Source organism: Gobius niger (assembly GCF_951799975.1).
Source record: "Gobius niger genome assembly, chromosome: 12".
Taxonomy (NCBI): Eukaryota; Metazoa; Chordata; class Actinopteri; order Gobiiformes; family Gobiidae; genus Gobius; species Gobius niger.
In genome coordinates this window covers 13,706,813-13,721,120 of record NC_136863.1, presented here as the reverse complement: position 1 = coordinate 13,721,120, position 14,308 = coordinate 13,706,813, and the positions used below count along the sequence as shown (strand labels likewise).

Here is a 14,308-nt window from a genome sequence, read left to right as displayed (position 1 = left end):
CCTCAATCTGCTGTAACTAAGGCCCTTTTGTACAATTCATGTTCAACCAATTACTGCTCTTTCTCTGCGTGAACAAGCCTCAATGGTCTAACCTAGTTTTCTGCAGCGCTTGCATCATGATCTCGCAAGCAGACAGACCTCCTACATACGAGGACATGTAGGTGGTTTATTGATTCTTTTTTTCTTATGTCCTGTCACTGTTTGTAGAGGCCGCAGGGGATAGCGCCGCAGGGTCCCAAATGGATTTGGCAGGCCTTGAGGAAGGCGTTCGGGAGACCATTGATCCTCAGCATCACGTTTCGTTTCTTTGCCGACCTTCTTGGCTTTGCTGGGCCCCTGTGCATCTCAGGCATTGTGCACCACATCAGCAAAGACAACCGCACAATACAATCGCCGGTAAGGCTCTGCTATTGATTCGTTTATTCTTAGGATGTCGAGGCAAGACACTTCCCCCATGTGCCTGAATGAGTGAGAGAATGGAGGTTTATAAAGAGTGACTGAATGACAATGCATCAAATTGTCAAGTGTTCAGTGTCTAGCTATTTAATGCACACATTGTTTTTATAATTTATTACAATGTATTCATGTATATGTACTTATCCTTAGAAAGTTGAAATGTGTAGACTGAGTAGGAGACAGAAGCTCAAGAGGCAGCTTTGTGTCTCTCAAAGGTTACAGCCTTTTCAGAAACAATATGGTGCATTCTGGACAGTCCCAAATTCAAGGTTCAATTTATTGTTTGAGAATGAACAGCCAAACAGATAATCCACTGTGTTTAACATTATAGCATGTGGCTAGGCATTGGCCACAAACCTGCCATATAACGCATATTTATTGAACATAAAAATAAAAGTATAAGTCTAAATCTAAATCTAAATCTAAATCTAAATCAGAACAATGTAATTTTGTAGTAGTCCGCCCTAATTCTCTTTGCTGTTTGACAAATGCTGTACACATGCCTAAAACATGCATATATTTAATCGAACACGAAGAATCGGGCTGTGAGAGCCAGAAACAAGTCTACGCTGCAGCTGGGAGTTTATGCTCAGTTACCTTTGACTTTCACGGCTTGAAAATTGAAAAGAGTGGGTGGTGCTTTAAACTTACAGCGACATCACCAGCTCATCACCATGGAGATGTTGGTTGGCTTTCACCACAGGTAGACAAATATCCACTTTAAAGATGGTTAGGATTAGGAAAACCTTTCTGTTTATGGTATTGCTTAATTGTATATTATCAAATCCATAATAAAGTTGGAACAAATGAATATGTATTTTATCTTTCAAATTTTCTTCTTTTTTTTTTGATTATCCCATCTATATCTCCATTAACATCATTATTATCAGTCTAGTCTCATCATCAGCAGAAGCATGTTTGGTATTTCTGTAGTTTGTTTATTCATCAGCATTTTTAATATATTATTGCTAGCCTAGACTTAACAGGAGACAAAAGCTCAAGAGGCAGCCTTGTGTCTATTTAAGGTCACGACCTGGGGAGACTTTTTGGACATGACACCGCGTCCTCCCCACAGTTGGCTACTTGCCCCGCTGCTTTTCTGATGGAGGCCTCATCAAACATTCATCACTTATTCCTTGTATCTTATTTCCTACATTCCTCAAGGTGCAAGCTGGCAGACGTCTGATATTTTCTCAGACACCAAACTGTCATTTTGTAATTCAAAGTTATCGACTGTGCTGTTTTGCAGGGCTAGTAGAAAAGCGGACATGAAGCTAAATGAGGAAATTTTAGGGTTGGATTAATTTGGACAGCCACACTTCTAATCAATAATTTGTGTATTGTCTTGGGAGAGCTGAGAAAATGATCCTCCTGTTGCAAAATTAATTTAAGTTTCAGGAAGCCCCATATCATGTTCCAATAGCTTATTGTTTGTTTCAATCACTCTCATTTCATGGACGGTCATTACTTCATTCATTTGTAGGCTCGGTGTTTTTGTCAAATATTTCTTCTTGCTGCGAGGTGAAATTGCAAACATCTCCGTTTATAACCTTACATTTTATTTCTGTGTGCTGGGACGGACGTCATTGGCTTTGCTGAAATAAAATCTTTTCACTTGTGAAGGTTTACCTTGAGAATAGCAAGGTTAAACCAGTCGATATCTCACCCTGTGCTTTCAGAAGAGGCTGTTGGGGATTTACTTCATCTCCTCTAAAGAGTTTTTGGAGAATGCGTACGTGCTGGCTGTGCTGCTGTTCATCGCCCTGTTGCTCCAGAGAACCTTCCTCCAGGCGTCGTACTATGTGGCCATTGAGACGGGGATTAACCTGCGTGGGGCCATACAGGTACACACAAATCGAGTCATGTTAAAAATGTATCTATCTATTTTATCATGTAGTGGTCTGAAACAACAATCGTGTACTTTCTTTTTTCCTCTCTTTTTCAAATTGTGTCTAAACAGGACTTGAATAATGCTAAATCAAGACCAAATCAAGCCTTAAATTGATCTAAAATGGGAAGATCATTACTAAAATTATTATTTGAAGTTACCATAAGGTTTTATTTTGAAAGTGTTTGCAAAAAATGTGTAAATATCATCAAATTTGCATTACTTTGTAGCCTTTGTCATTGAATATTCCAAAAACAGCATCCCCATCGATGGCTATGAATGCTTTGCAAATAAAGTCCTTACCTTGCTGTAAATGTGAACCTCAGATCGAGTTTGTGCTTTTTTTCCCAGACTAAAATCTACAACAAGATCATGCGCCTGTGCACGTCTAACATGTCGATGGGGGACCTCACTGTGGCTCAGATCTGCAACCTGGTCGCCATAGATACCAACCAGCTCATGTGGTTCTTCTTCATCTGTCCGAATCTATGGGCGATGCCAGTACAGGTAAGGGCTCACATACAGTAGATCTCAAGACAGGGATCTCTACAACCACAAAAACATCTTATCTCACAAAAATAGATAAAATATATATATATAATTTATATTTAAAGGGACTAGACGGGAGTTTTATAATGTAAAAAGTATGTATTTTCCTCCCCCTACATGTTCCAGCCATGTCCTAATGTGTGGAATGAACCCAGACCTGTTCACCACAACTGCCTCTACAATCCTGCACTGTGACTCAAAAAGGTGTTAATTCGGGTCTGAAGTGCCATCATTGCAGAAATTGCCGAAATTGCAGCTACGGACAAGACCTGAGGTGACAGTAGCGAGTATAAAAACGTCAACTTCAATCTAGTCCCTTTAACCTTTGTTTAGCCAGGAAAGTCCCCAAACCTCTTTACAACGGAGTCCTGGCTAAGAGTTTTCAATAACAATTTCAATAACAATTCTCAAAATAAAATGGCATACAAATTAGGAAAAACAGTTACAATTCAAGAGGTCGTCTCAAGTGCTCTCGATCTGGACTTAAAGGAATAGGCCACCGTTTTTACATACTGAGATATGCTCTTACCTCACTTTAGCCGGGTTAATATATCCCCGTCTGGTCTTTGTCCGTGCGCTCTGCCAGGCAAACGGAGCACATACGCAGCCTCTCCCACATATCACATAGCTCCAAAAAAGCTCACGATAGAAGCTACCAAGCTCTTCCACGTGTTCCCTATTTAAATAAAGTTACGTGAAGTGTTTTCATGCGAAGTATATTTACACAGAAATGTAGCATGTCGATTTTATAAGCAAATAAAAAGGGGGACTATATTATGAGGCGTAATGATACGAGGAGTAAAACGTCCGCGCAGTAACTCCTAAAGATTTCCCCCCGCTCACTTCCGTCAATAACCTTTAGGAGTTACTGCGCGGACGTTTTACTCCTCGTATCATTACGCCTCACAATATAGTCCCCCTTTTTATTTGCTTATAAAATCGACATGCTACATTTCTGTGTAAATATACTTTGCAAGAAAACACTTCACGTAACTTTATTTAAATAGGGAACACGTGGAAGAGCTTGGTAGCTTCTATCGTGAGCTTTTTTGGAGCTATGTGACATGTGGGAGAGGCTGCGTATGTGCTCCGTTTGCCTGGCAGAGCGCACGGACAAAGACCAGACGGGGATATATTAACCCGGCTAAAGTGAGGTAAGAGCATATCTCAGTATGTAAAAACGGTGGCCTATTCCTTTAAAAGCATTCAATGGAATAAATGCACTTATTTTTGATATATCAGTTGCGTAAATTAACACAAAGTGATGTTATTGTGTAAATGGATGGATGGACGTAGGTTAAAATATAAAGTGAAGTGGACCATAGGCTATCATCTTAAATGGGTTGTAGATCTGCTTGTGCATCCATATTATTTAAATGCACTGTATCATGCGCCATTTACTTCCATCTAATTAGATTGTATCACATCACATGTGCTTCTGTTTAGATCTGTATGCTTTTCTATATTGCTGTCGTCTCTGTTGTCATGGGGCTACATTTATTTTTTCTATAATGTATAACACCGCATTCAGATGTGAGCGTGAAAATCAGCCGTCAGGTGGGATTTTGTCTCGAAGGACACACGAAACAGTGTTGAACATTCGCCATGTGACCTTTCTGATGTTGTCCTATCACTGTGATGTAATGTGTTTATAGCACATTTCCAGTAACGCTGGGGCTGCGGAGATATAGGCTCCAGAGAATGTGCTGTTGTTCCAGGGAGGCAGAAAGTATAGAGTGTTCTATGCAAATGATGAGCTGGAATTATTCATCTGCACGTAGTTATTTCCATTCAGATGCATTATACATTCACTAAAATGAATGTTTTTACTCTGCTGAAATTACCGTTATTCTATGGTTCGACTGGTGGCTTTATCCTACCTTTGTTACTTGCTTTATGAATTGCAAATCTAAGTCACGCAGCCCCAGTATAAAACATCTATTTGCAAATGATGCTTAAAATGTAAAAAGGAACCCTTAACTTTATTCAAGATAGTATTTTGTTGCATGAGACAAACCTCAATTTAAAAGCTTGTAGCTGTTTTTTGTCCCTGAAAGCCACAAAAAAACAAGAATGTGTCTAACATAAGCTCTAAATCGATCCTTTGAGATCAAACAAAGCAGAGGAGCAGATGCCGGAACCTCACGCTGATTCCTTTGGGTTTCTAACAGCAGTAATCTCCGTTTGAACCTTATGTCCGACTTCAACACTGCACAAAGCCGCTTTTCTTGCTGTATTTGGGCTTTTAAAATCCACATCGAGCTCATATCTGTCTACCTACCCTCTCTATTTTGTTGTTGTCAATGTCCAATTGAAGTTGTTTTCCCCCAAGGATCAGCTAAACAGCAACGAGTGACCGGCGGACAAAACATCTCACTTTCCTCTGGCATCTGGTTATGAAACTTTTATCACTTTCATTTTGAATGTTCCTCCAGCTTTTATCAATTTGGCCCCTGTGGCTCTCATTCTCTTTATTAAACTCTGGAGTGCTGCAATTACTGAGCTAGACTGGGCCCAGTTGACAAAAGCCGCTAATGGCACGAAAGTGTGGGCAGCACCAGACTTTCCAATACCGTGGCCAATCAGCTGCGCTTTCTGCTGTAATTATTAGACAGGGGCCCTGCTCATATTATTACTCCCACGTCTGATGCTTTTAATGTAGAGAGAAATAGCCTTGGTCAGTAGTCAGTGACGATAGCGATGCCCCACAGTCGCCTCCAGTGGCACACGCTAGATTGGAACAAATGAAGGACAGGGAGTGGGTGGGCAAATGTCACATCATTCTCCATCTGCTTGGGAGCGCCACAGGGGTTTCTGAATGTGCCGGGGATCAGGGGCAATGCCAGACACAACAGCAGGCAGGAAACCAGAGAGAGAGGAGTCAGGAAACCAGAGAGAGAGAGTACCTCATCTTTTACTTTCTTTTGCTGTAATGACAGACTGTGTGAAGTGAATGTTAATCAGACTTGGTTCAGAGTGTGCAATTGTTAAGGCAGAGGTGGGTTTGCCTCCCGGCCTTGACAGTGTGCTGAATGTCTTCCTTCACTTTCATGCTGAACATTCCTGTATTAATATGACAGTGTGAGAAAGAGGGTCTGAAGAAGGGTCTTTAGACCTCCACCAAGGCATTGGCCCTTTATAGCAATGGTAACAGAGTAGTTCTCTGTCATGGACTCCGGTTAGCTCATGTTGAAAGGTGATACCCCTAAGAAGAACTGAAGCTCCAACAAGGACTGGACGTTCTGCGAGCTTGGCCTGTCTGCAGAGGGACTCCCATTGGCCCTGGGTCTCTATAGCTTGTCTGTCCATGGGAGGGGATCTCTCCTTCTGTGGTTCTCCCCAAGGTTTCATTTTCTCCGCCTGGGTTTTTGAGTTTTTTGGACATTATACTTCATTTGCCTGAACTTTACATTTTCTTGTTTACTGTTTTGTTTCATTGCTTTAATACCTGTACAGTGATATAGGGCTATACAAAACCATTAAGTGATTGATTGATTGTTTTGTTTTTTAATCCCCTCAGCATCAGAGGAGTTTAGATACTCAAAATTCCTCCACTGCAAATACTTTCTTGCTTTTAGCTTTGCAACTATAGTTTTTGGCCTTTGGGTTAGGGCATTTTGTTTGCTCAAAGGTTACGGCTTTATGTGAAGTCGATGGCATAGTAGCAGGGGTTCTCAACTGCTGTAGCTTTGGGACCCACCTTCAACCCAAAAATACAAACCACACACTATTATTTTTATGCAAGCCTGATATTATGGCGCATTTGACCGTTTAGTGACCCAGTGGCTGTGTGGGTTGTTAGCTTGGCACCTTTACTTTCCTTCACAGCGGCCTCAGTAACGCTCCAGGATCGATTGTTTTTAGGGTTGGAATGTTTGCGTATCTATGGAGAATTGGAGATGGTTCCATCAGCAGTGAAAACCGACCAGAAACCCTATAATCATTTGATCCTGCAGCGTCATGGAGGCCACTATGATGGAAAGTAAGCCTCTATGACGCACAAGTTTTTTCATTTCGCAGAATTCTGTGCTTGATTAAAAATGTTTTATTCTTTATCAATTGCACAAGTATCTAATAATATTAAAACAATAAATTAAACCTCTTAACCCCCACGTGAACCAAGTATATTTTGTCCAGTTTGGCATTACCCAAATCTAAAAGCTTCTTGAAAAAACTATGATGCAAATGCAACAAAAAAGTGACCAAAAAGCAACAAAAGAGCGACAAAAATGTCCTGGAAAAGCCACAGTAACACGGAAAAAAGTTACGAAAACATGACAAAAAAGCATAAAAAATGCAATGAAAAAGTATGATTAAACACCAACAATAAAATTACAAAAACATGTGACATACATGCAGCGACAACACAACAAAAATGTTGGTCTTAGCTTTCAAATGAGCTGTTACACTGGCTTAGAGGTTGTAAACTCTCCAGTCGAGAAGCTTTTAGATTTGGGAAATGCCGAACTGGAGAAAATGCACCTACAGAACATGGTCCCTCGCTCGTCTTTTGGTCCCATCCCACTGAAAACTACTGGTCTAGTGGTTAAGGCATCTGCACATATGGCTCATCACTCTTCTATCTTCAGTGTCATGGGTTCGAGTCTCGGCTCTGATAACTTTCTGAATGTCTCTCCCCGCTCTTCATCCCACACCGCCCAAATTGCAAAATGTGAGCTACCAATGCTGCTAATGTGCCGGTATTTTTAAAACCTTGAATAATGCACATAAGGCGGTCTCCCATGTGCTTCAAATATGAATGTCCCTTGATGCGTTTAATTATTTATAAAGTTCAAGTTCAAGCACTTTCCTCTTTCTCCTCTGTCCTTCACAGATCATAGTGGGTGTGATCCTGCTCTACTACCTCCTGGGAATCAGTGCCTTGATTGGAGCGACCGTCATCGCTGTGTTAGCTCCAGTCCAGTACTTTGTGGCCACTAAACTTTCTCACACACAGAAGAGCACTCTGGTGAGTCCAGAACTGTGGTCTCCAATATTACCCTGTGAGCTGCTTTTACATAACAAAAATGTCAGGGTGCTAGTTATGCTTAGAAGACACTTTTGTCATGACTCATCAAGCATATGCAGAAATCTAGAGAGCCTTTGGTGTATTCTTTTATCAAATCCTGAACAATTTACTTTCAAAAGGGCCAAAGGATTTCAGTGTGTCAAATCCTTTGCAAACATTGACGTTGGTGTGTGGGAGCAGTGAGCGCTCACTAAGTCCAAAGCTGATGTGCAAATACTGCTCTGGCCAGTTTATGTAATGAAACAGGAAATCAAATCATGAAGCTTTGATGCAACGCCCTTTTCTGACTCCACAAAACAGCAGTAAAATTGCATATTTTTCCCGGATGTGGCCCTAAATGTGCTGCTGCGAAGTCACATTTCTATCCTTTATATGAGCTTGGAGATACTGTGTGCTGAGCTGCAGAATGTTTGCTCATAACATAGTAATTATAGTAATCTCTCCAGAGCAGAGAACCTTAGGAAGGAATATTTTTTATGTGAGATTAAACAGGCTTTGAATATGTATTTTTCTCTTATATTCACAGGAAAAATCTGTGAACTTCATTCAATACTACATGAAAGTTGTAGCAAATCGTCCTCCTGTGCAGTACACACTTGAGAATTAATCACAGCGCTAGCATTCTGAACAGGCATCTCTTATTCCTACTGTAAGTTCAAAACTGCTTAGGGCTGCTTACGCTTTGAGGATGCTTGAGTATCTGTGTGGGACTGTTTACAATTTCTATGTGAAGCACTTTTGGAGGTTCTGTTGTTCAAATGTGTAGGTAGTTTGGATTAGATTTACGTGGAGTACTCCTTGGACAGTTCATGGACAAGTTGAGATATAGAGTTGTGTCCTTGAGGAGTTCTTGAGTGGACCACAGTGTGTAATACGAGTGGAAGCAGAGGGAGGAAGGGAAGGGGGAGTGTTTAGATTCCTGATGGCTTGGTGGGTGACGCTGTCCTTCAGTCGATTGGACTTGGCCTAGAGACATCAAGACAGTAATTAAATGGGACACATCAAGCTAACTAGAAATGTTCAAGTGTATGGGGAGGAGCTCCCCAGCTTCAGTTCGAGACCCCTGATTTAGAAACATCATCTGTAATCTCATATCCTTTATGACAGCATTTCTTTGGTTATGGCTCCTCTCATGACAGCAAAACATTTGCATAATGAAACAACCATTGTGCAATACATCAATGGTGCCTTTTCGCAAAATATCATCATGCCAAAAATACTGCAGTCCCAATATTCAGACGCTAACGTTGATAGACATGCAGCCATTCACATGTCAGCAGGAGGATAGCTGATGCCACTCATGGTGCCTGATACATAACTGCAGTAATTGCATCATGTAAGATCTTGTGATACTTGATATTGATGAAGCCTTATCTGCCTCTATAGGAGTACTCAAGTGAACGCCTAAAGAAAACCAATGAGCTCCTGAGGGGCATCAAGCTGTTGAAGTTGTACGCCTGGGAGCGAATCTTCTGTGACAGTGTGGAGGAGACCAGAGACAAGGAGCTGACCAGTCTCAAGGCCTTCGCACTCTATACTTCTGTATCCAGTAAGTCGCTACAGCAGCTCTATGTCTTATACTCGGCTAATGTTGGATAGATACAGTACATGTATTAAATGCATGTATCCAAAATTTTACCAAAGCCACTATAATGATTCTGTGTCTTGAGAGATTATGTATTTATTGGTTTATTTGGTCAGAACATTGCAGTTTATTTAAAACAAATAATAATTTAGTGCATTACATATAAGGTCATGAAATGTTTTCGATTTTTTTCTTTTGCAGTTTTCATGAATGCAGCCATTCCCATCGCAGCTGTCCTAACGGTAAGTATAATTTACAAGTATTTCTACTTGATCATAGCAATGTAGACTGCGTGGGTTTGTTTTTTAAGCTTTGTGTGTATTGTTTTTTCTGTCTTAACATGTTAGAATGAACACTATGAACTGAACCTTGATTTTTGAAAGATAAATCACAAATCATATAGCAATCACAATGCTTTTCACAATATCCCATATTAGATATTTCTCCCAAATGCCTTTATACACAGCTCTGTGCACTAAAACCTTTCATTTGTCCCTGACCTTCAGACGTTCGTGGTTCACGTGCACATCTCCGAGGACGCGGATCTGTCCCCAGCTGTGGCCTTTGCCTCCCTGTCCCTCTTCCACATCCTGGTCACCCCCCTCTTTCTGCTCTCCACTGTGGTGCGCTCCACTGTCAAGGCTCTGGTGAGGTGGGTTTAATCACGCGCTCATCCATCAGCTGGTCTACAACAACAAACAGCAGGATTATTTTGGCCATTATGAGAGCTTTGTGTGTGGAAACAAATGCTCTACAGAAGAACGATTGAACAGCACTTGACCTTTTTCATAAGTAGCGCCTTCAGTTGTTTCTTTTCAGTAGCGATTTTCGGAGTCCTCTGTTCCTTAAGAGCATCTCTCGGTAGTTTATTGCTAATCATAAGCGTTTCTGGAAGAAAATGTGTTTGCTTTTTTCTTATGCATCACAGCTCTGTGCTCTGCTGCTTAATGAATGCACAGCACAGAACATAGGGGAAAACTAAGCATTCGAGACAACAGACTGCTTTTTAAACATTGTGAAGTGTTTTTTAATTGCCTATTTTTAACTATAGAAGGCTCCTGTGATCATTTGCGACTGCTATTTTGGATTTGTCATCTAACGGACCAGTAAACGCTTTCTGTTGAGTGCTTGGATACACGACTTAACAATAGCAAGAGTGCATAATGTAGCAGCTAAATCCTTTCGTAGGTGGCACTTGGCTTGACAGGTTTGACAATCACTGATGTAGAGTGCTTTATGTTCGCAATAAGGCTCTTTTAGAAGGACGTTTTGAGTGGTTTTCACCAATAACACTAAATTGTGCCTTTACCAACGTATGACATAGATTGAGTGAGTCTGGGTGGAGTGATTTACTTCTGAATATGAGATTGAATATAATGTGTGTGACTCTAGGTATGACTCACTGCATATTGTCCTGGTTAGGTGTTTAGTGGTTGTGCGAGGCTACCCCCCTCCCCGTCATCGGGCCCTCGCCTGACGCTAATGGAAGTGGTTGGGATGGATATATTATTGACGTGCCCAATTGTCCATGAGGTCCATCTGTCTGTCATGTGCGTCTTTATTCCTCAATAGCAGAGTTTTATGACGCACTTGTTGTTTTTTTATTACAGCCATGTTCTCATCTTCGCTGCCTCATTATGTGGAATCTGCTGAGTCATGTTATCAGCTGAGCAGTAAATCAGCTGTAATTATGCGATATACGGAAATTTACCTGACAAATCATGAGATTGATTGTGTTTGGTGGGGAACAAATCACCGCATTTGCTTTTTGGTAAACACTTGCTTTGTGACATTTTAAAATGTTTCTATAAATCTTGTTTTGGCCTTTGAGAGATAATTGGTTTTATCTACAAAACCAGCATAAATGACATTCTCTTTTTTTTTTTTTTTTTCATATTGAGGAAACACATAAACGGCAAACGTTTATTCCTCATAAAAATGTTTCTTTGTTTGCTGCAATTTCTGGTATTGGCTTAAAGAAGACATTAAGATGACATGCTAGAACATGAGCCTCGGGTGTGTTCAGGGGTGACTCTTAGTTATTTTAGGGTGACACCAGGACCAGCCCATGTCTTTAAGGCTGTAAACAAAATCCAAATTGATATTAGGAATTTAAAGCAGTACTAAGTAACTTGTTTACCTTAATAAATCCTTTCCGTAGTCCCTCTGGAGGTAATACAAGTGTTAACAGGACCATTGGGGGTCTTTCTTCTCCCCTGGTGTCTCTGGCCAGAAAACCACAATTGCATCTTTCCTGCACCGGGTCAGAGGCCCCGATACACACTAATGGAATCACGAAGAAGAAGCTAACAGGCTAATGGGAAAAGCTAACTGCGGGCTAGCACCACTTAAACAGTATTTACAGCCAAGTTTGAGTGAAAAAAATGATCTCCATTGTGGAATTGGATGTACAATATCCCTCTCTCCCTTTGTCTTTTCTGTCAGCGTAGTATTTACCCTCACGGACAATTAATGAGTAAAAAACCGTAACATGCTACGACACCTGCAGTGGCGCTTATGGCCTCTAGGGGCATGAGTTACATAGTACTGCTTTAACGCTGCTTTAATGTCAGACTTCTGTTAATTTTACACATATAGGTGTGGGCTCCTTTCGTGTCATTTCCACATATTTGTTTACTTTTGTGATGTGCTAACCCCCAATAATTATCTCCCAATAACCCTTAAATCCATCCTTAGCTGTGGTAAATCAATGCTAGGTGTTTTAGTGTCTGACACCCAGATGAATAAAAAAAAAGAAATGAAAACATGCCTCTTATCTTCTATTGATTTCCGATCTGCCCACAAGCAAGAGCCCTCAGGGAGCACTTAGTTTTCATTATATTGAGCTAAAATAAAATGCTTAACTAAAATAAATTAAATCTCTGTCTCGCTTGTTAGTGAAGATGGCGGTGCTTTCAAGTTTTTATTGAAGAACAATCAACACTAATGACTTTCAATTTTCTTTCCTCAGCGTTCAGAAGCTCAGTGAATTCTTCTCCAGTGACGAGATCGGTGACGAACAAGAGCCCAGAGCCATGGTAGCATCCGCCTCCAGCAACCACAACCAAAACAAATATCAAGCAGTGGTAAGTTCTCATTCACAGTAAGCCATCGCTACGTCCTTTCAGATATTTGTGTGAACGGGCCAATATCACACATGCTGAGTAAAGCACAATGTAGGACCTTTGATGCTAAAAATGTCACTGTCCACCCCCACCCCTGTGATATTCCCTTGTCCGACCTCTGACCTCAGTCTCTCCCCACATCCTCACAGCCGCTTAAGGTGGTGAACCGGAAGCGACCCCCCAGAGATGACTGGAACAACTACGGTTCACCGGCACAAAGCGACGGAGACGGGCCGTCCCAAGACACAGACCAGGACACGTGCATCAGGGTGAGAGCGTGCCAAGAATCCACAACTTAAATCCTTTATCTTTCATTTTGATTTGTGCTGGACTTTGGTCAGCGAATTCTGATCCTCTCTTTACTTTCAGTTCAATCAATAATGGATTAACTCGGTCCAAAAGGGCAGCACAATTACTCACAACCGAATCGAAATATCAATTTGAATGGCTGCAATTAGACAAATGGCAAAGACTGTAATTATTTACAGAGTACAATACCCACTGCAAACATCAAAATATCCTGTTTGAAGCCTATTATGAATCATGTTTAGGTCTGCAGTTGAGTCTTCTCTCTATCATTAATTTTCCCTCCCGGATATGTTCAAATTATGCACAATGAACTGAAACATGGGCTTAGAAAATAAATTGTAAATCCAATCACACTCACTACAGAAACTCCCCCAGAAACATTAGATATTCTTCCAAACTACTGCATTCCCATTGTCCAACACAACAATATCATAGGAACTAAGTAGTTAGTCTTGGTTTTAGTGTTGGGGTTATTACAAAAGTGACTAGTTACAAAAATACTTTTTTTTCTCTAACTATGGAATATGACATATACTTCATGCAAAATACGAGAATATATCAGTCATTACATTTCAAGTAACTCAAGTTACAACAGCATTTAAATGGTTTGTGTTGATGTATAAAATGCACCACAAAATCAAGTTGGACAAAGGTGCTTAAGATCTGCAGTTGAATGTAGTTAATGTCGTCAAAGCAAAACACAAGAAATTGTGGGAAAGCGAAGGAAAAGGAAACCTTTGACTGCATTTTTGCTCAGTGGCATTATTACTATTTTCAGTTTAGATTTTAGATTTTTAAAGCTGGATGGACTTTTGTCACTTTTTTATTCATTTTTTTTGTGGCTTATTTATTGCGTTTTTGTCACTTTTTTGTTGCACCTTCATCCCCTTTTGTGGTCACTTTTTGTTGTGTTTTTGTTGTTTTTTGTTCTTCTTTTGTTCCTTTTTTGTTGATTTTTTGTGTGGCTTTTTCATTGTGTTTTCATTGCTTTTTGTTGCTTTTTATTGCTCTTTTGTGGCGTTTTTTGGTCATTTTTCTTACGCTTTTTTATTTATTGAGTTTTCAACCTTGTTTTCTTTGCTTTTCTGAAAGTTTTTTTTTTTTTTAAAGCTATTTTTCAAGAGGCTTTTAGATTTGGGTAAAGCCAAACTGGAGAAAACGTGCTCGGTTCAGATGGGGCTTAAGAAGTTGAGTAACTTGCCCAACACTGCTTGGTTTTAGATCAATTAATTTCTTTCATCCACAGCATTCAAATTCCTAATCAAATCAATTTTTTTCCCAGATAACGAGTGGTTACTTCACATGGACAGATGGACCTCCAACATTGTCGAGCGTTGACATCAAGATTCCTTTCGGTGAGCCCCGGA

General features: G+C 40.4%; 1 protein-coding gene across 4 annotated transcripts in view; it reads left to right on the top strand.

Annotated features, from left to right (window-relative positions):
- abcc8 (ATP-binding cassette, sub-family C (CFTR/MRP), member 8) overlaps positions 1-14,308 on the top strand; it is a 54,134-nt gene that overhangs the window by 13,581 nt on the left and 26,245 nt on the right. For 2 of the 4 annotated variants that reach the window (XM_079567173.1, XM_079567175.1), the window contains exons 7-16: positions 208-396; positions 2,136-2,300; positions 2,696-2,851; positions 7,728-7,862; positions 9,309-9,471; positions 9,709-9,749; positions 10,014-10,159; positions 12,479-12,593; positions 12,761-12,901; positions 14,224-14,296. In XM_079567173.1, the coding sequence (XP_079423299.1) occupies positions 208-396; positions 2,136-2,300; positions 2,696-2,851; positions 7,728-7,862; positions 9,309-9,471; positions 9,709-9,749; positions 10,014-10,159; positions 12,479-12,593; positions 12,761-12,901; positions 14,224-14,296 (1,324 nt within the window). The remainder of the gene's footprint in view (positions 1-207; positions 397-2,135; positions 2,301-2,695; positions 2,852-7,727; positions 7,863-9,308; positions 9,472-9,708; positions 9,750-10,013; positions 10,160-12,478; positions 12,594-12,760; positions 12,902-14,223; positions 14,297-14,308) is intronic. The other 2 variants (XM_079567174.1, XM_079567176.1) reach the window with 1 other exon arrangement.